This window comes from Ceratotherium simum, chromosome 9, assembly GCF_057802395.1.
Source record: "Ceratotherium simum simum isolate JZ-2026a chromosome 9, ASM5780239v1, whole genome shotgun sequence".
NCBI classification, from domain to species: domain Eukaryota; kingdom Metazoa; phylum Chordata; class Mammalia; order Perissodactyla; family Rhinocerotidae; genus Ceratotherium; species Ceratotherium simum.
Window position 1 is genome coordinate 54046968 of NC_141908.1, and position 18944 is coordinate 54065911.

The 18944-nt window shown below is 37.6% G+C and overlaps 1 protein-coding gene across 3 annotated transcripts in view; it reads right to left on the reverse strand.

Moving 5' to 3' along the window:
- Positions 1–18944, reverse strand: part of CHN1 (chimerin 1) — a 192051-nt gene that overhangs the window by 38893 nt on the left and 134214 nt on the right. For 2 of the 3 annotated variants that reach the window (XM_004426645.3, XM_087435409.1), the window contains one exon: positions 8301–8378. The exons of the other annotated variant lie outside the window; for it this stretch is intronic. In XM_004426645.3, coding sequence (XP_004426702.1) covers positions 8301–8378 — 78 coding nt within the window. The remainder of the gene's footprint in view (positions 1–8300; positions 8379–18944) is intronic. 3 annotated transcript variants of the gene reach the window in all.

Consider the following 18944-nt stretch of genomic DNA (forward strand, 5'->3'; position numbering starts at 1 on the left):
TAAGTGTACTGAGACACAGGAAACTTGACAAGCTAAACAACTGAGGTAAGATGTTGTGACATGTACATATTCTTCATGCTTCGACTATCTTACTAAAGCCACAGTAGACTTCACTCCTAAGTAAGACTCTTTGTTCTCTGAGGAATGCTGACATAGTGGGCCACAAAGAAGATGAAGGATGACAGTATAATTTGTCAATTAAACAAGGTTTTGAAAAGTAGAGATATGAAATATTTCCTATGTATCTCTCCTATTAACTCACAAAATAAGCAGAATAGAACTAAGATTTAATCCTCAGTTAAATCTGAAAGGGGAGAATGGATATATATGAAACAAGTGACCATGAAAAGTTGCTCTTAAAATACCAATATGTTCCAAATGTCAGAGAAACCAATCCTTGAAGGTTAGATTATTGTGTGCACACATAAACTAAAGTATTGAGAGAACAGAATTTTGGAAGAAGTGACTTTTTAAAACTATGTGTTCTTCCTATGGGTTTACATCCTTCACGTGTCATTGTGTTGGGAGTCACATGGCAGGCTGGTTCTCCACTTTGGAATAGATTTTGGAGATACTAAATTTTTTAAAACATTAAGTCAGTAGGATGGACACATATGCTGGAAATAATCAATGCCACATTAGATGTAGTTGTCTGCCAGAGAGTCTCATCTTAGGATACGGGCTGGGAATAAGAACCAGGATAGGTTCTGGTGAGAGAGAGTCAGGCTCCTTCGTAAGCTGTTTAAAGTGGCAACCCTACATCTTAATTTCAAAGGCTGGCCTGAGGTTTTTTTTAAATTGTTTGCTTTTTAGTTACATAAAATAAATAGTACACTTAATATAAGTTCCACTAACAGCCTCCTAGTGAGAAAGACAAACTTGCAATCACTCCCCAAATTTTAAACCACTCTCTAATATTTTCTGTTTTTTAATTCCGTAAGTTCCACTAACAGTCTCCAAGTAAGAAAGACAAACTTCCAAATCTCTCTCCAAATTTTAAAGCAACAAAAGCAAAAACAAACAAGTTGGACTACATCTAATGACAAACCTGCACAGCAAAGTGAACAATCAACAGAGTGTAAAGGCAACTGATTGCTGGATCATAAGGTAATTTTTTTTTTTTTTTTGATGGGAAAGATCCGCCCTGAGCTAACATCTGTTGCCAATCTTCCTCTTTCTCTCTTTTGTTTTTCCTCCCCAAAGCCCCAGTACACAGTTGTATATTATAGTTTTAAGTCCTTCTAATTCTTCTGTGTGAGCCACCGCCACCGCATGGCTACTGACAGACGAGTGGTGTGGTTCTGTGCCAGGGAACCGATCCCAGGCTGCCAGAGCGGAGCACGCCAAACTTTAATAACCACTAGGCCATTAGGCCTGGCTCATAAGGTAGTTTTGTTTTTAATTTTTTGAGAAATCTCAATAATTTTCCATAATAGCTGCACCAATTTACATTCCCATCAGCAGTGCACAAGGGTTCCCTTTTCTCCACATCCTTGCCAACACTGGTTATCTTTTGTCTTTTTGATAATAGCCATTCTAACAAGTGTGAGGCGATATCTTCTTGTGGTTTTGATTTGCATTTTCCCGATTATTAGTGATGCTGAGCACCATTTCATATACTTGTTGGCTATCTGGGTATCTTCTTTTGAGAAATGTCTCTTCAGGTCCTTTGCCCATTTTTTTTTTTTTAAAGATTTTATTTATTTTTTGCCCCCAAAGCCCCAGTAGATAGTTGTATGTCACAGCTGCACACCCTTCTAGTTGCTGTATGTGGGACTCGGCCTCAGGCTGGACAGAGAAGTGGTGCCTCGATGCGCACCCGGGATCCGAACCCGGGCCGCCAGCATCGCAGCGCGCGCACTTAACCACCAAGCCACAGGGCCGGCCCTCTTTGCCCATTTTTAAATTGGGTTTTTTTTTTGCTATTGAGTTGTATGAGTTACTTATATATTTTGGATATTAACCCCTTATCAGATATACACTTTGCAACTATTTTCTCCCATTCCATAGGCTGCCTTTTCACTCTGTTGACTGTTTCTTTTGCTGTGCAGAAGCTTTTTAGTCTGATGTAGTGCCACTTGTCTACTTTTGCTTTTGTTGCCTGTGCTTTTGGTGTCATATCCAAAAAATCATTGCCCAGACCAATGTCAAGAAGCTTTTTACCTTTTTTCCCTTTAGTAGTTTTTTTGGTTTCAGGGCTTAGATTTAAGTCTTTAATATGTTTCAAGTTGATTTTTGTATATGTTGTGAGATAAGGGATCAATTTCATTCTTTTGCACGTGGATATCCAGTTTTCCCAATATCATTTATTGAAGAAACTATCCTCTTCCTACTTAGTGTTCCTGGCGCCCTTGTTGAAGATCAGTTGACCACAGATGCGTGGATTTATTTCTGGGCTTTCTATTCTGTGCTATTGGTCTGTATCTCTGTTTTTAATGCCAGGATCGTACTGTTTTAATTACTGTAGGTTTGTAATATATTTTGAAATCAAGAAGTATTATGTCTCCAGCTTTGTTCTTGCTCAAGATTTCTTTGGCTATTTGGGGTCTTTTCTAATTCCACATGAATTTTAGGATTGCTTTCTCTATTTCTGTAAAGAAGGTCATTGGGATTTTGATAGGAATTGCGTTGAATCTAGGTAGGTAGTACGGATATTTTAGCAATATTAATTCTTCTAATTCATGAAATCAAGGTTTCTCTTGAGTTAAGTATAGCATTTTAAATTCTCTAGCCCCATAAAATGGCTGTGAAGAAGTATAAGCAACAATGTACAAACCAACAAGAACTTTGTGAAGTGTTTCTTTTTGGATTATTAATGGCAGGCAGTAATCTTTCCAATGACCTGAATGATCTAGATTTGCACTCAAGGGGTCATAACCAGCTCCCCAGCCAGTGTTACAAAACATAAGAAGGATGCACAGGGCTGAGGTCAAGGGGGCCACAAAGTTGAGGGGCAGGGCAGAGGCCTGGATGAAAGTGCATGGTAAGTCTTTGTGGTCCTCCTCCCCACCAGCAGGGGCAAAAGTAAAAAGCGGAGCAGTGTACGTTAGGTATTTTTGGCTTCTACAGCATCTGATAAGTACTTACCAGATAGCATCAGAAACACAACGCCTACAGGGACCTTACAGACGATCTTGTACTCCTACTTTCTCTCCATCAGCCCTCTACAAGTCTGACTGCCCCAGGCAGAGAGAACCCCCGCTATGCACTGATCTTTATTTTTATTTTCTCTTGCAAGTAACCCATATTAAGAATCAGGAATTATGTGTGTGTGTACACATATATATACATATATATGTATAATATCAAAATAAATAATTCAATTTAATCTCCTATTTAGAGAAAAACATTATTTATTCCTTTGAAATGTTTATGTTGGACACTCCATGTTCACCTCCACAGGAGAAGCAATGATGAGTGACATTACTGCTGAAGCTTAGTAATGAGACATTCCAGGTTGCCTTTTCCATTTTGTCATATTGCATTTAACTTTTTTTATATTACTATTAATTCAAAACAATATTCAAATTTCTGAGCAGGTAAAATGTGAACACAGATTCTCCACTATCTAAGATAACATGATGATATTTTGGGTTTTATTTCATTTTCAAAACTCACATGAATGTGATTTAAAAAAACCATTTGTAACAATACAGCTCTCAAGATCATTAAAAGAATCTATTTTTGTGCTGAAATTTCCTGCTGCCATGAGAAAGGGTTTCAAAATAACAACAACAACTACCGCCCCCCGCCACCACAGCAAAGGTCCCCCATGCCATACTGTGTGCTCATTTACTTAGTCACCCGACAGACGCTTCTTCAGCACTTTACTAGAAATGGAGACAGGGGAAGGAAGAACGGAGGCAGAAAAGACATGGGAGGTGGTGTTGTGATGGCTGGTGGGGATAATACAAAGGAGGTGGTAGGCACAGTCCTTGAATATGACATTTCACTGACCATATAAATAATTTTTTAAAATATGCTTTCATGTAGCTTAATTCTTTTAAAAAATCAACATATTAAAAATTTGTCTCTATGTGGACTTTAATAAATTTTAATGATGGAAAATAGAATTACTTATATTATATAATATTAATATTATATTAATATATTGAGTAATTAATATAATCAATATATTAATATATTAATTATAATTAATTATATATAATATTAATAATATTAACAAATCTAATGCTTCTTAATATACTTTAATCAGAGAATTTTAGAGTTGAAAGAAAACTTACAGATCATGTAGTTTAACTCCACATTTCATACTAAATCTACTTTTATTTGTTGGTTCATTTGGTATTTATTTTCAAATGTGAATCAAATGAAGAGCATAGGGCTTGGATTTGTCTGTGTCCGTCAAAGGAAAGGAAAGACCACTTTCAGCAGGCGTGCTGGCCGTTTCTACCCTTCAGTTTGTGAAACAGCAGAATGTCTGGTCTGTTAGGACTGATGGGTTCACTATTATCGCTTTATCCCAGTATGTCCTGAATCAGTAACTTTATTAAATATTGTAAGGTTCATGTGATAGTGTTATTTTAATTACAGTATCAATTCACATTTCAGGATTCACTGCTTACACAGTAACTTGGTAACATTAAATCTATTTAAATAATACATAACATCTTTCATTTATATGCAGAATGCGAGTATCTGAAACTCTAAAATCAACCAGTCGCCACTTCAAGACTACCCTAAAAAAAAAACTAAACTCACATTTTAAAGTATCTACTCACTATAATTCTTAATGTTGTTTTCTTTTAATTATTTAATTTGCTTAAGTAGCCAGGTTTCTTTTATTATTATTATATGTAATCTTGATTTTATTTTATAGAGCTATCTGAATTAAACATACCAAATGAAACACTGAATAGTTTAATTTGGAGGGAGTAAAAAAAATACAGAGGATTTCACTGCGTTCTGCGGTGCATGAAAATGCAACTGCTCTTATGTAACATCTAACTGCCTGGAGCTAAGAAAGCAGCAAGAGCTTTCTTTAGCCCCCACAATCAGGCCAGGGTTCTCAATTGCAAAGGACCTCTGCAACCGGGTGAGAAAAACATCTTGGTATGGATTCAGAAAAATACCTACTTAGGGGTAATTTGTAATAACAAAAATAGTGGCTACCATGTACCTACACATACCAGGTACTCAATTTTTTCTGGTGTAGACCCAGAGGTTTAGAGAGATGAAGCAATCTGCCCAAGGTCATCCAAATAATAAGCAAACTCCCAGGGCAAGGGCTGGTCTTAGTAATCCTTCTATCCAGAGCCTCAGATGTAGGATGCAGTCACTGCTGGTGGGGTGCCCATGTCTTACCCTAAAATCAGAGTTTTTTTGTTTAGTTGAGTTTTTGTTGTTAAGTCTGCTCAGGAAATTAGCACTTGCTTGCTCGCTTTCTCTGCTGTGTTAGGATAAGGGCAGTTCTTAAAATGAGAGGTTGATCCAGGAGACAGTTAAAATTATTTTCACTCTAAGTTATGTTGACAACTTATAGGGTAATGGTTTTTAAAGGATATGGTACATTTATTTTTCAAATGACGATCTCCCTAAGAGAGACAACTATCTTTCTTGTGATAGATTCTTTATCAAATCCTTTTAAGTAATAATAGGGGGGGAAAAAGTGTTATATAACACAGCAAAATGGGAAGCCTTCCTGTTGCCTTTTTTTTCCTTTTCTATTAAAAAAACAAAACAAAACAAAACCTCAAAAAACAAACACCTGTCTGAAGTTAGGCCCAGCTGATTTTTTTGGATTTCACCTTGCTGAATGCTTTCACCAAAGGTATAAGACACTCTTGGCTTCAGCCTCCGAAATGAGATTTGGCAGCTGTCCAACACCACAGAGGCACGTTACATAACGAGGCAGTGCAAGGAGCAAAAAGAAAACTACAGTGAAATGAGGCTTTGGTGAGTGGTCTGGTGGTTGGGCAGAACACACTTTTACCAACATAGAAAATAGGCAGCGGCAAGGCCACGTGAACAACGAGCATTATGTAAACGCTCAGGGTTTTTCCCACAATACATTTCTGAACTGCACACACTCACATATCACAGTGACCTTCTGTGAACACTTGTGTGGGAGAAAACGGCTCCTGCCACAGTCTGAATTCTTTTGGGGATGTTCTCGGAAGTCAAGTATGACTCCCCCGGACCTCTTTTCTCTTTTTTATAATGACACCCCACAGAAACATTTTTTAAAATAACAAACAGTAATTTCAATGGAAAGAGTCAAATACTGAGACTTCCGACCTTATTAGCAACTCTAAAAAATATGTAATGCAACTCACTGTCTACCATGAGCTCTTTCCCGAGCATACTGTTTTTTTTTAAACAGGAAGCCCAAGCTGGTTTTAATTTTTCAGCTCCAGAGAAGGAAGCAGACTTCTACTTTTTAATGTGTCTTTTTAAAAGAAAAGTATCTTTAAAACAGTTTGGGTACCCAGCTAAGAGTCACAATTGGTCCCACAGTCAGCACTTTCTGGTTGTATACAATTTGCTCATTGAAGCCATATGTTAATTAAAAAAAAAAAGAGAGAGAGAGAGAGAATGTGCCTGTTTATGCAAATCCTTGAACAGCCTTACTATGTGCTTTTAATCAACATGGAGAGAAAGCATGTACAATGAACTTAGCACTAAAACGGCACCCTTAACCCTTACTAGGTCAATCTGTTCGTGCTGAACACACCAGAGGCTACATCTTGGGAGGTAACCTATTTTAAAATCTCGGCCATTTCTAAACAGTATGATCAGTTTCTTGCTTAGGAACCTAAAGGGCTATTTTTGTGACCTAACATGCACATAACTTTATATCTGCAAAGGGATATATTTGGGGTCATTTTCCTGACAAAGATCCTGTAAGACCAGCTTGTATAACATGCAAGAAGAAAGTGAGGCCTAGTAACCTGCAGGTATTGTTAGGGTTCACAAATGGAAGATGTGGTTGAGACTGGATGCACATAGTGAATGGTCTTAATCTCATTTTAAATCCAAGATACTGGTTGAAATGTAAGGTCCTTAATATCTTCAAAGAGGCAGAAGAAAATGCTGTTTGGTTTACCTTGAAATATTAGCAATCTTTACACAGTCCATACATTTGGGAATTTATCCTCTATCCCAAAATGATCTGAAGATCATAAAAATCTATTCCTCACTATGGAAAAAAGCAGAGCATGTTGGGGGCTTGGTATTTAGCATTTGAGTAAATGCTAGTGTTAAAAATCAGGATGAATTACAAATTTGGAATGAAATTTCCTAGGTACAGAGCCTGGTACATTCTATCTGCTGAATAAATGTTGAATAAATTAATAATTAAACTGAAGATTAGGGTTTCTAGCTTTATCATCTTTTGAAACCAGATACCCCCTAAAATCAAAACTAATGACATTTTGTCTGAACTAAAAATACTCATGTCTCAAGAACTTCATCGTAAAGTTGTATAACTATTGGGAAGTTACTATAGAAATGCCAGTGCATCCACCCATTCAGTCTAACTGGATCTCCTTATGCATGGCCCCACACTGTATGTTCTCTGAATTAGGTTGCAAAGGACTGAACTTTGAGGCCTCATATCATGCTATAAATACAGGGAAGATCTACGCACAGCTTGAATCAACACACATATCACCTTGATGATAGATGATTAAAGTATAGTTGGTAAACCACACTAACACAATAATTAAAAACTACACACAGACACATACAAGGTGAAAGCATAAAAATACTCAAAAAGTGAAGAGAGGCTGCTAGTGCCAGCACATCACCAGTCCCATGGTAGCCATCCTCTTTTCATCATGGTCAACTCATTCACAGAGGAGAAAAGACAGAAACTATGGGACATGCAGACCATCTGCTCAATCCAGATGCAAAAGCCCATGCCTCTTATATCCAAAGCTTTTTACCAGAAACGAACAGAGATAAGATCTAATCTTCTCATGAAATATCCGACAAAGGTAGTTAGACATATTTGCATCACAAATAAAAATAACACCAATGTCATTAAATGAGACCTTTTTAACATCAGTCAAGACTTTTACCACCGAGTATACACTGATTAAACAGAATACTAAATCAGCATTAAGAAAAAATGGGGTTGGATTCTATTAGCTTTTATTCAGCTATTCCTTAAATAAAATCATGCTTAAAACATGTTTCATTCCTTAAATAGCAAGAACATTTTAGTCCAGTCATCCTAGTTTTAAAAAGACATCAGAGGATATTCCTTTAATATTATATATTTCAAGTAATGTGCATTTCCTTTCTTATAAGAAAAGGTTAAAAACAAATATTCTTACCTTGAAATTGTGAACCTTTTCATATTTTGGAATTTGCTCATTTTCTTTCAGAGTTGCTCTTCTAACAAGTGATGTCAACTGCGAATAAGCAAAGAGTTTCAGAGGTTGCCAGATTGTCACAGACGACTTTTGAGAACCCAGTTTCATTCCCAAGGCTGCTATCAATAAATCTTGCTGACGGCCCTCTTGTTTTGATTTGTGAACTGCAGCTCTATTAGTTTTCCTACCCGACCAAGACTCTTTGGATGGCATTTTGGAATTCACAGGAAAGAAATAAAACCTATATTGATCTATGTCTGTCGATGAACTCTATTCAGCTAACAAATGAGCATTCCACCAGGCAGCACAGAACTCTAACCTACAGAGAGCTGCAGAGAAACATCACCGAGAGGTGGAGGAGGATGATGAAGCACTTCTTAAAAAGAGGTCGACTAACCAGAAAAATTCTTCTTTCTTCCTTTTTTTTTTTAAAGGGTTCTATATTTAAGTTTCTGAAAACTTAGAGTCTGAACAGAAATAAAGAGTCGATGCTAACATACAAAACATTCAGCATCTCACTATTCCTTTTTAAAAGCCCTGCAATTTTGACAAATGATACATTTCTAAAAGCTTTCTTCTCTATTCAATATATTAATGTCCATTCTGAATGAAAGATGCCTACATACTGCCTGCAATCAGTTTCTAGCAACAGACACCCTGTGAAGTCCCTAGCAGAGGGTGGGGGAAGGGAGGGATCTGACAAGGAAGGCTGGATTAGACTGGTCACCGTAAGAAAGGAGATAACCAATGAAAATCAAGCAACAGTATTTAAGTACTGTATTCCTCAACTCACTCTGTCTTTGTTTCTCCCTCCTCTCATGTAAGATTTTCTTGCTGGCTCAAGACAAAAAAAAAAAAAAAAAAAAAATCAGTGGGAAGACAAGGAGCAATGAATGAGTCATGCATCATTACAAAATGGATTTTTTTTTAACCTATTAAAAGCAAAGGAAAATGAACATACAGCACTAGGTTTTAAAAAGAATGCACCACTGCCAGGTAAATTATGGAAGGCTGATCTCTATCTTCTTTTGTGCATATGGACTGAGGTTAGTTAACTAAAACCCATTTTTATTAAAGATGAACAAAAGCTGATAAGTATTTTCATGAAAAAGAAAACAAGTTTAACTAGGTATTGTACTATTTTCATGTAGAACAAAGAGCATTCATATAATATGCTAACACCCTGGAGTGGTCAGTTCTGTCTCCCGGCCATGAGTAGTTTTGTTGTGGATCTATACTTAAATAGATCCAACCATTATTTTAATTCTTAGTCTCAACATTCTTCATTCAAGAGCTTGATGCCAGGTCACAGTGGGGGCCAGCTGGGAATAACTGCTCCCATACACAGGTCCCAGATGTAGTGTAACTGTGCTGACAGGACTCTTGGATGGTTGTCTGCCGATGTAGAAAGGGGGGTGCTGCGTAAGAGACTCAAAGCCAGCTCCATTTAAGAGCAAGTCCTATACTTTTTACAAAGGTGCTGTAAGAAACTTAAGTTTTCCCACATTGGTTCCCTAAACATCTCCCATTTGTTTCCTCATGCTACAGTAATTAAATTTAACCCACTATGATTCTAACGTTACACTGTATTTAAAGAATTTAGAACTCTATATTTAAATGAATTCAGTCCATTTGCTTAGTGCAAACAATTTATCTCAGATTTCATAAGCTAGAGGGGGCATGTGCCCAATGCAGATTCCAGTTTAATTAGGGCATGAAGTGGTTCTTAAACCATGCTCAATACTGGAAATATTGAATGACTGATTTTCTAAACATCCCCAAATATTTTTTTACTTACTTGAGTGTACAATCCCTTCTTTTAACATGGTTTATTCTTTTAGAAACATCTCCAGGTAAATAAAAGGCAGAAAATATTTACATCTACAGAAGTTTCATTTCCACAAATCTACTTCTTCATGTGATTAATATGGGACAAAACAATGCTCTCATTTCAAGAGGAAATACAACGGAAAGACCTTTCCTTGCCTAACCTACATTACTCTTCAGCTTAGACCTAGTTTACCATGTGATGACTAAAAATATAAAGGCCAACCAACTCTTCAGTCATGTATGACCTAAAGCGAGGCTTAACTGAATCTCAGTAGGCCCCAGAAAAAAACAGAGACTCTAAAGGCAAATTTAACAGTATTTTTTTTTCTCCACAATGTTTAACACTTAATGTTTAAGTTACTAAATTAAAGAAAACAATCAGCCATGTCACCCAATTAGCTTTTTTCCACCCTATTTCTGATCCAGGTCCTTTATTATAGATTATCCCCAGTGCTTCAGCTGTAGTAACTAAAATTCAACCAAAGCATAAAAATACGCATGGTAGAGTTATCCAGAAAATTCATTGCTGGATAAAAGCAAACATTTTGTCATTAGGAGGCAAAGTCTACTGGAGACTCTGCAGAGTCACACTGTCCTTCCTAATTTTTCATCTTAATCAAGAAATATTGGATACTTACAACTTGGGCAGCTACCTAGGGCAGTAAGGAGACAGAAAACAGAAGCTCAGAATGAAAAAGTTCTTAGCTACCCTCAGAGGGCTGGGGGTTTGGTCACTATGATGCCTTCAATAGCTGCAAATGCATTTCTGCATTAACTTTGCTGAAGAGCTCAAGTCATGAGAGCTGCTAACTCTAAAACTCAAAACCAATACCAACGTTCTGATGTTCCAGACAAATGTATATCACTTATCTTTATATTTATCTGGCTATATCTACTTAGACAGTTATAGCATCTATTAATTATGGCTATCATTCACTGATTATTAATTACTTATGTTTTGGGCACCCACTGAAGCACTTTACATATAGAATCCCATTAAATCCATAGAAAAACGCCTATGAGGCATATATTATGCTCATTTTATAAGTGAAAGAAATGAGGCCCAGGGAAGCTAACTTCCCAAAACTGCACATCTAGTAGGTGGTAGATAAGAGCTGGGCTCTTATGCTTTATCTACCTAAACGAGAAAATGAGAGGAAACTATGGAGTCTGAGGGTAGTTGTTTTCTTCTCTCTGATTCTGTTCAAGGAGATTTCTCTAGGTATTTTCTCCTTTCAATTTTGAAGAGGAGCAATGATGGTAAGACAGTAAGCAGTGAGTAACAGTGGATAGTAAGAAAAAGTAATAGTAATTAAGATGTCTAGATCTCAAGTTTAGCATGCAGTACATGCAGTAGGCAACACAGCCCTCAAGGCTCCATTCAAACACCCCCTCCTTCATGAAGCCTCTGATGATTTCTACCAATTAGATGTGATCTCACCCATCTATGAACCTCAGAGCCCTTCACTTGTTCATTAACTATGAGATTATCACATTCTACCTCATATCACAGTTACCTGTGTAGCTGTTTCTATAGATTTGGGTTTTATACATCTTAGCACAAACCCTAGTTCTAGCAAAGTAGCTTGCACTAATAAAGGTTCAATAAATATTTGGTTAAAAGAAGAAAATCAAAGGAAGGCAACTATTTTTATTAGGGGGCAGAGTGCTACAATAAGAAAGACAGGATTTGATATCAGCAACACTGAAGTTTGAATCCTGACCTTGGGAGATGTGCTTGGTGCCTTGGTTACCTCATCTACATACTATGAATAATAATACCAACTGGATAGGTTACTGGGCCATCTGAGGGGGATGACACATGAAAGAGGAAAAGGCTGTCTGCAGACAGCAAGCACTCAATAAATGAGAGTATGACAGGAGTGCTGTGACAAATAATTAGCTGTAGGCTATGCTGTGTAGTATAAGACACGGGTTTCTGACCTCCAGGAGTTAGTAGATTAATCTGCTTTTGTTTATACCATACAAACATGTCTGGAAACTCCTGCCCTTCCCTTTGTATTATAGTCTCCACCAAATTTCCCAAATTCTAGTTCTAATCCTATCTTTTAAAAGGCATATAACGACATGTATGTCAGATGAAGGAGCAGGGTTGAGGGGGGGTGGAAACTGGAAAAGAAAGGAGTTTACCAGCATTTGTTAAGAAGCTAGGAACAAGGTTTGATGCTTCACGATCGTTGTCTTGTTTATTTGTCACACAGTCCTGGGAGTATGTTGTATAATATACATGTCTCTTCATCTATAAAATGTTCTATATAGATTTTTATAGATGAAGAAACGCTCACAAAGTAACTTGCTCAAGGTCACAGTCAGGAAGTGGAAAGTCTGTGATCTGAATCCCTGTCTTTTGTCTCCAAAGCCCGACAGCCCTTTCTGCTACCTTATAATGAGAGCAAGAGAAAGACCCGAGGTGTTATGGACAGGGCCCCTCAAATTCTGGTTCTATAAAATAAAAGAAAATGGCTTAACTGGGTGGGGGTCTAAACTGGCAGGCGCATACCCTGCAGTTTAGAATGACAAGGTCATTCTTGCTGGAAACACCAGCCATAGTTAGCTTTTTATTGTGACTGGGAATCTCTGGCCTGTCTAAGACCTGACACCAGCCATCACTGATACTGTGATCACTGCTGTATGCTCACCTGAATGAAGGTGACTAGCCTGGAAAAAGAGATGGAGAATGGGCAGATTCCACAACTCTCTCTGTTTCTACCTTTGTCCAGACCATCTGTAATATAGAGAAGTGGACCTTAAAGATGGTGCGTGGGGGTGGGAGTCATGTGAGGAATAAAGAACGGAAGGGGGAAATAGGTGACCTTGGAGAAGAATACATTTGCTGTTTTTAAAATAAAGAAATTTCCACCACTGACCCCACTACCCTGTTGTCTGTCTAGTAATAATACTGGATTTGTGCTGAGCTAGCCTCTCAGTTTCACCAAGTATAACACAACAGGATCATGGGCAATGGTGCCAGACAAAGGTGCTGCCCTTAACCCTGTCATCTATCGGCTGTGGCATGTCCTGGGTCAAGTTACTAATTTACTTCAGTCTTTGTTTCCTTATGTGTAAAATGGATTAAAAGTACTGACATTATAGAATTACTAAGAATTAAATGAGATAATATGTGGGAGGCATTTTGCATTATTCCTGGCACAGAAAGTAATCAATAAACAGAAGTTTCCCCTTCTTTCCTCATAGTACACTTCTTTTTCCACAAATATCTGGTTTTTAATATGGGACCAAGACTTAGGCCAAAAGAATAAATCTCCAATTATTGAAATGTCAGGACTCATTAATAGTAAGAATGTTCTCTAGGAAATCGGAAGGACCTCACACAAACAGCCACCTCCTCCGTAACATCACGATGATACCATAGATTCATGAGCACAATGCTCCAGGTTAACTGAGCTAAGTCAACACTCTATCCAAAAAGCACCATAAAGGAATGTTCTAGCTGGCATGGATGGCCCTGAGGCTCGGGGAGATGAAGAGTAACTGGATTAACTATTGGGTGATATGAGTCACCGGTTTAGATTTAGCAAAATCCTGCAATTTCTATAAAATGTTAACACCGAGATATAAACAACACAGCTTTTCCAATATCAAGATTTGTAGATCCAAGCAAATTCAGCTCACTCTAGATACACAGATTATTCATACCTTTGTCCACTGAATTATAATTTGTAACTGAATTTCTTTCCATTAGAGCCAAGAGTGGAATATGTTTCAAGGTACTTAACAATATGCCAGCTGACATTCATTAACTGACAACCACATGACACTGTATTAGTAAATGCTTTACATGTATGATGTAATTTAGTTGTTAAAACAATCAATAAGCTAGGTATCATTTTATAGATGAAGAAACAGAAGCTCAGAGAGAGTAAGTACCTTGCCCATAATCACCTACCTAGAACATGGTGAGAACAGGATTTGAACCCAGGTCTATGTGACTTCCAATTCTGTGTCTTTCCTCTAGACTATCCTGCCTCTCATATTACCTGTTGTTAACATGCAATTTTGAAAGGCTGTCATTTGAATAAATTTCTGGATCATTTACATTCTAGTACTCCTCAGATTACTAGCCATTTTAGTACTGCTTATATTTGAATTCATAGTTATCTACCAGATTCATCACTTAATCAAAATTTTCAAATGCATTTTAAGTCAAACATTAGAGACTTCTATACAGAACTCTATAAATTCCTTAAGTTATGTCAGGATAAATAACTTTTTATGTCATATGGGAAACTCTTATATCCTCCTAGGACTCTAAATTTTTATGCTACTGGCATCAGTCACATCATAATTCCTAACTCATCTTCATTACATAGCTCCTCTATCATTAACATAATATCCATCTAAACAGATAACAATAAGGTGCATCAATGCATTCATTTCAGTGTATAATAAATTTAAATTACACTATATTAACATTGATACTACCAAACTCTGTACACTCTACCATGTTCCCTGACAGACTCATATGCAGTAATTATAAACACAAGACATTTGAACACACAATGCAAACAAGAAAGTACAGCCCTGCATTCCTTATTCTTACAAGAAACAACAGAAATGATCAAAATCTCCAGGCACCAGTTTTAAGGGAGTCTTTTGCAATCCACATGAAGAAGGCCAGGCCCAGAGACACAGGGCTGGAGTGGCCATAGCCTGGTTCTGACCGATACCAGCCAAGTCACTGAATTTTTCTAAGTCCCAGCTGGATTAAATGAACTCCATGGTCTTCTCTATATTTTTAACAAAAATTCAAAAGGAAAAAGGAAGGTTCATAACTCACTCAGCACACAGGGATGTCAAGATCTGTGTGTGTCTATGTGGGAAAGGCCAGCTTGGCTATCTCCAGTGAGTCCCCACAGGTGGCTCCGGCTAATTTACTACAGGCTTTTGTCTGTGTGTGTCTATGTGGGATGTCAAGATCTGTGTGTGTCTATGTGGGAATGGCCAGCTTGGCTATCTCCAGTGAGTCCCCACAGGTGGCTCCGGCTAATTTACTACAGGCTTTTATCTGGTACTAGTCTTGTAGGCTTAGAAACTTGATTTGTCAACACAAGGAGATCATATCTATTTCTCAAGGGGAGACTACATTATAACACCAAGCTCATGAAACTGACAGGTAAAAGCAGAATGACAGCTGTCTAGTTTATACTACGATATGAGATATAATTTTCACAAAGTGGGTGACCAACATGCTCTTTTCTGGTAGCATATCTACCTGGAAACAAAAAATTATTAGGAAGTTGATGAGAATGGAATCAGAACAAGTGGAGTGGGTTAGATGAACTGAATACGTGATGCATAGAGCTAAGACATCTGCTGAATCCTCTACGATTAGGATGGCCTTGCCAATGGACTAGAACACTCAGTGTCCACCTAGTGGGGGCTCCCTCAATTTTGTCAGTGCTCAGACTGACATAAGCACGTCTACCTCTTTGAGTCTCCTTTTTCTAGGTGTCTCTTTCCAATATTTTGCATTATCTCTGCTCAAATATCTTAGGTGGTGATCCCAAAGTTAATTCATAAAACACAGTCTTATTTTTTCATTTACAAGTTCTTAAAGGATACTAGATTGCAGCCCTGATGCAATGATAACTTATATAATAGGTACTTTGCACAGATAAAATAAACGGACGATGTTTTCCTGTCTTGAATTATGTATAAGGATACTAGATTGTAGCCCTGATGCAATGATAACTTATATCATAGGTACTTTGCACAGACAAAATAAAATAAACGGACAATGTTTTCTTGTCTTGAATTATGTAACCACAAGTTAAGATATACACATAATACATATAAAATTACGTTTGTTGTTAGTGCCCTGGAGTCAATTCTGACTTCTAGCGACCCCGTGTATGGCAGAGCTGAACCCTGCCCAGTCTTTTTGCGCCATTCTCTCACCTTCCGGCACCGTGTCAGACAATGCTCCGCTGCTATTCATCATGCAGCCACCACCGTATGACAATCGACAGATGGGTGGTGTGGTTCCCTGACCAGAAAACGAACGCAGGCTGCGGCAGTGAGAGCGCCAAGTCTTAACCACCAGACCACCAGGGCTGGCTTAAAATTACATAATAAGAGTGAAACATTCTAACCTAACACTCGCCAATATTTGGCCACTGGCAGTGACGGTTGTATGGTGATGATCATAACATTCTTTCTTGGTTCTTCCCAGCGAAAAGCTGAAATGAGCCTCAATGGGAACTTCTCAATTTTTTCGCCCTACATGAACCTGAGGGGCTACACAGGGAAATGTATCATTAACATTTTTGGGTTTTATTTTACCCAAATTTTCGATACCTATTACCCAGACTTAAAGAAATACTACTGTTGTTCTGTAACAACAGAGGAGATGAAATTAGAGAAGTTTTAACACTTTATCAACAATTAGGGACTTTAAATCCAGTGCAAAACTCTTGAATCATGGACTTTTTCAAAAAGCTTTTAGCTGTTATATATACATGGAAAATACAACTAAAAAGCAGACTCAGATTGACATTACGAGTATTTTCAGATTTTAAATTGCCATGTGAGCTTATTTCAGTCCTTTGCAATCACCAACTTAACAGAAGCAAGCCAGTGTACCAGAATAAAAGCCAGGCACCCTATTTTTAGTTTTCTCATTCCTCTAGTGACTTCCACTGATTAGGCTAGAGCAAAGGCTATGTGATTTGGTTATTTTAAAAAGGATCTGTCACCGACTTTTTTAAGTTATAAAAGTTTATTTCCTATATGCATAGTTTGATTAGAATATTCCAATTAATAATTTATTTTAATATTCATTTTAAGCCTCAATAAAGATAAATGTTGACTCATGGTATCAAGTATATTTGTGAAGTAATATACTTCACTTTTGAAAACCCATTTTTATTATTTGAAGATGGCAAGAGTGGCCTGAAGGTAAAAGATTTAACTTTCATAAACAACTACCCTGAGAAGACATCTAAGCATGGACATAATTCATAGATGTGTTCACTGTTCACCTCACTGCCAGACATTAACTTGTCTTTTCTTTGTAATGACACTGCTACATGGCATGCTTTACATCAAGATAATGATGTTAAAAAAATAAAAATAGCTTGCACCTGGGTATTTTCTAAAATAAACTTTTCATATCATATCCATAGTATTTCATCTACAAATTCCTATTAGTTCAAAGGATCCTAATAAAATTGAGAACTTTAACAACCTCTAACCTGAATGCTCTCCTTTATATAAGAAATAGATTCTTCCATATATATATATAAATCTAATTTCTTTTATATATATAATATATGTAAAGGAATCTAATTATCTATCTATCTATCTACTAGTGTCTCGTACGGAACTCGACATCTTTAGAGCGATCTGAGGCATCTGGACCAGGCACACAAATGATGAGTACACTAGAGAATAAGACACAGCAAGTCACACTTGCTGCGAGGAGGAAGAAGAAAAGATTAGAGGATGATTTAACATCTATCTTCTAGTGACACTTTAATGTATCAAGAGGGCTTCACCATGCCGTTCTCCTCCTCCACAAAGGACAGGTTAATGGGAGACAATGTAAGGAGCAATGGAAGATCTTAGGTTGGTACGGCCAAATGTCATTTAAGGCTGTCTGGCCAGCTTAGGCTTGTGCTTTACTACCGTTTCCACCAAAATGTCCCCAACAGTGACCAACAGTGACCAGGAACGTGCAGGCACCAGGGGTGGCTAAGTTCCGCCATAATAAACCAATATAAAAATGTTAATATAAAAATGTTTGCAATCAATTACTATTGGGTAAAATTGACACTCTAGGAAGATGTGTCATATTTATCTTTAGGTTTGGCATATATCCCTGCCAAGTAGCAGTAAATTCACAATCTAGTTTCAGGACAGCAGTCTTGGGTGACTGAGGGAGGCCTCAGAGGCCCCTTATGGCAGTAAGCCTGATTCTAATGGCCCTGGTGCATAGCAAGAAGTAATCTGGGAGGTAACCGCCTTAATAATCCTGTTCTAGCCCTACTTTACAATAATTTTAATTACTATATTCTTCTGTTTGGTTAAAAAAAAAAATCCAGGCCCAGTTCTTGCACTGCCCCCAAATCAGTAGCACTTACACAGAGGTTTAGATTCTACAAAGTGCTTAGTCACACACACTATTTCTTGTATCCTCACCTTCCCGTTTTTCAGAAAGAAAATTCAGCGATCCTAAGGTATTTGCTTAGGGGGAGATATCAGTAAACAAAGGAGCCATGATGGAAACCCAGGCCTCCTGACTTCACACCTTATCCTCTCCCCACTCCGCTGTGCTCCCCTGGGGATGTGATCACCCAACATGAGACGAGCCTGACTCTTGCCTTAAGTAAGGCCCACGGTCACAAAGACCCAGAACCATCAGCAAGCAGAAATATTCACAGCTGAAAAGGACCACCCCCAATTCAGCTCTAAGCCTGACAAATGGTTTATAACATACACAGAAGTAAGGTCAGCCTTGGTGATTAATTTCTGGCATTTTTAAAAGCCTGTTTCATTATTTTGATGGTGGTGGGTAAAGTGATACGTTGCTATTACTTAGATACATGCAGATTCTTTGTCAAATGTTTACCAGGGCTTCAAGGCGAGTCATGGAGCAGCATGCCTGTTTTTGTTTTTGCATTGGCTTTTTCTGTTCCTTAAATAAAAACCAATCAACAAAACTACCCTCCAAACCAATGAATTGAGAGAATAGTCTCCTGAGCAACTAATTAAGCTGTCTTTAGAAATAGGTAA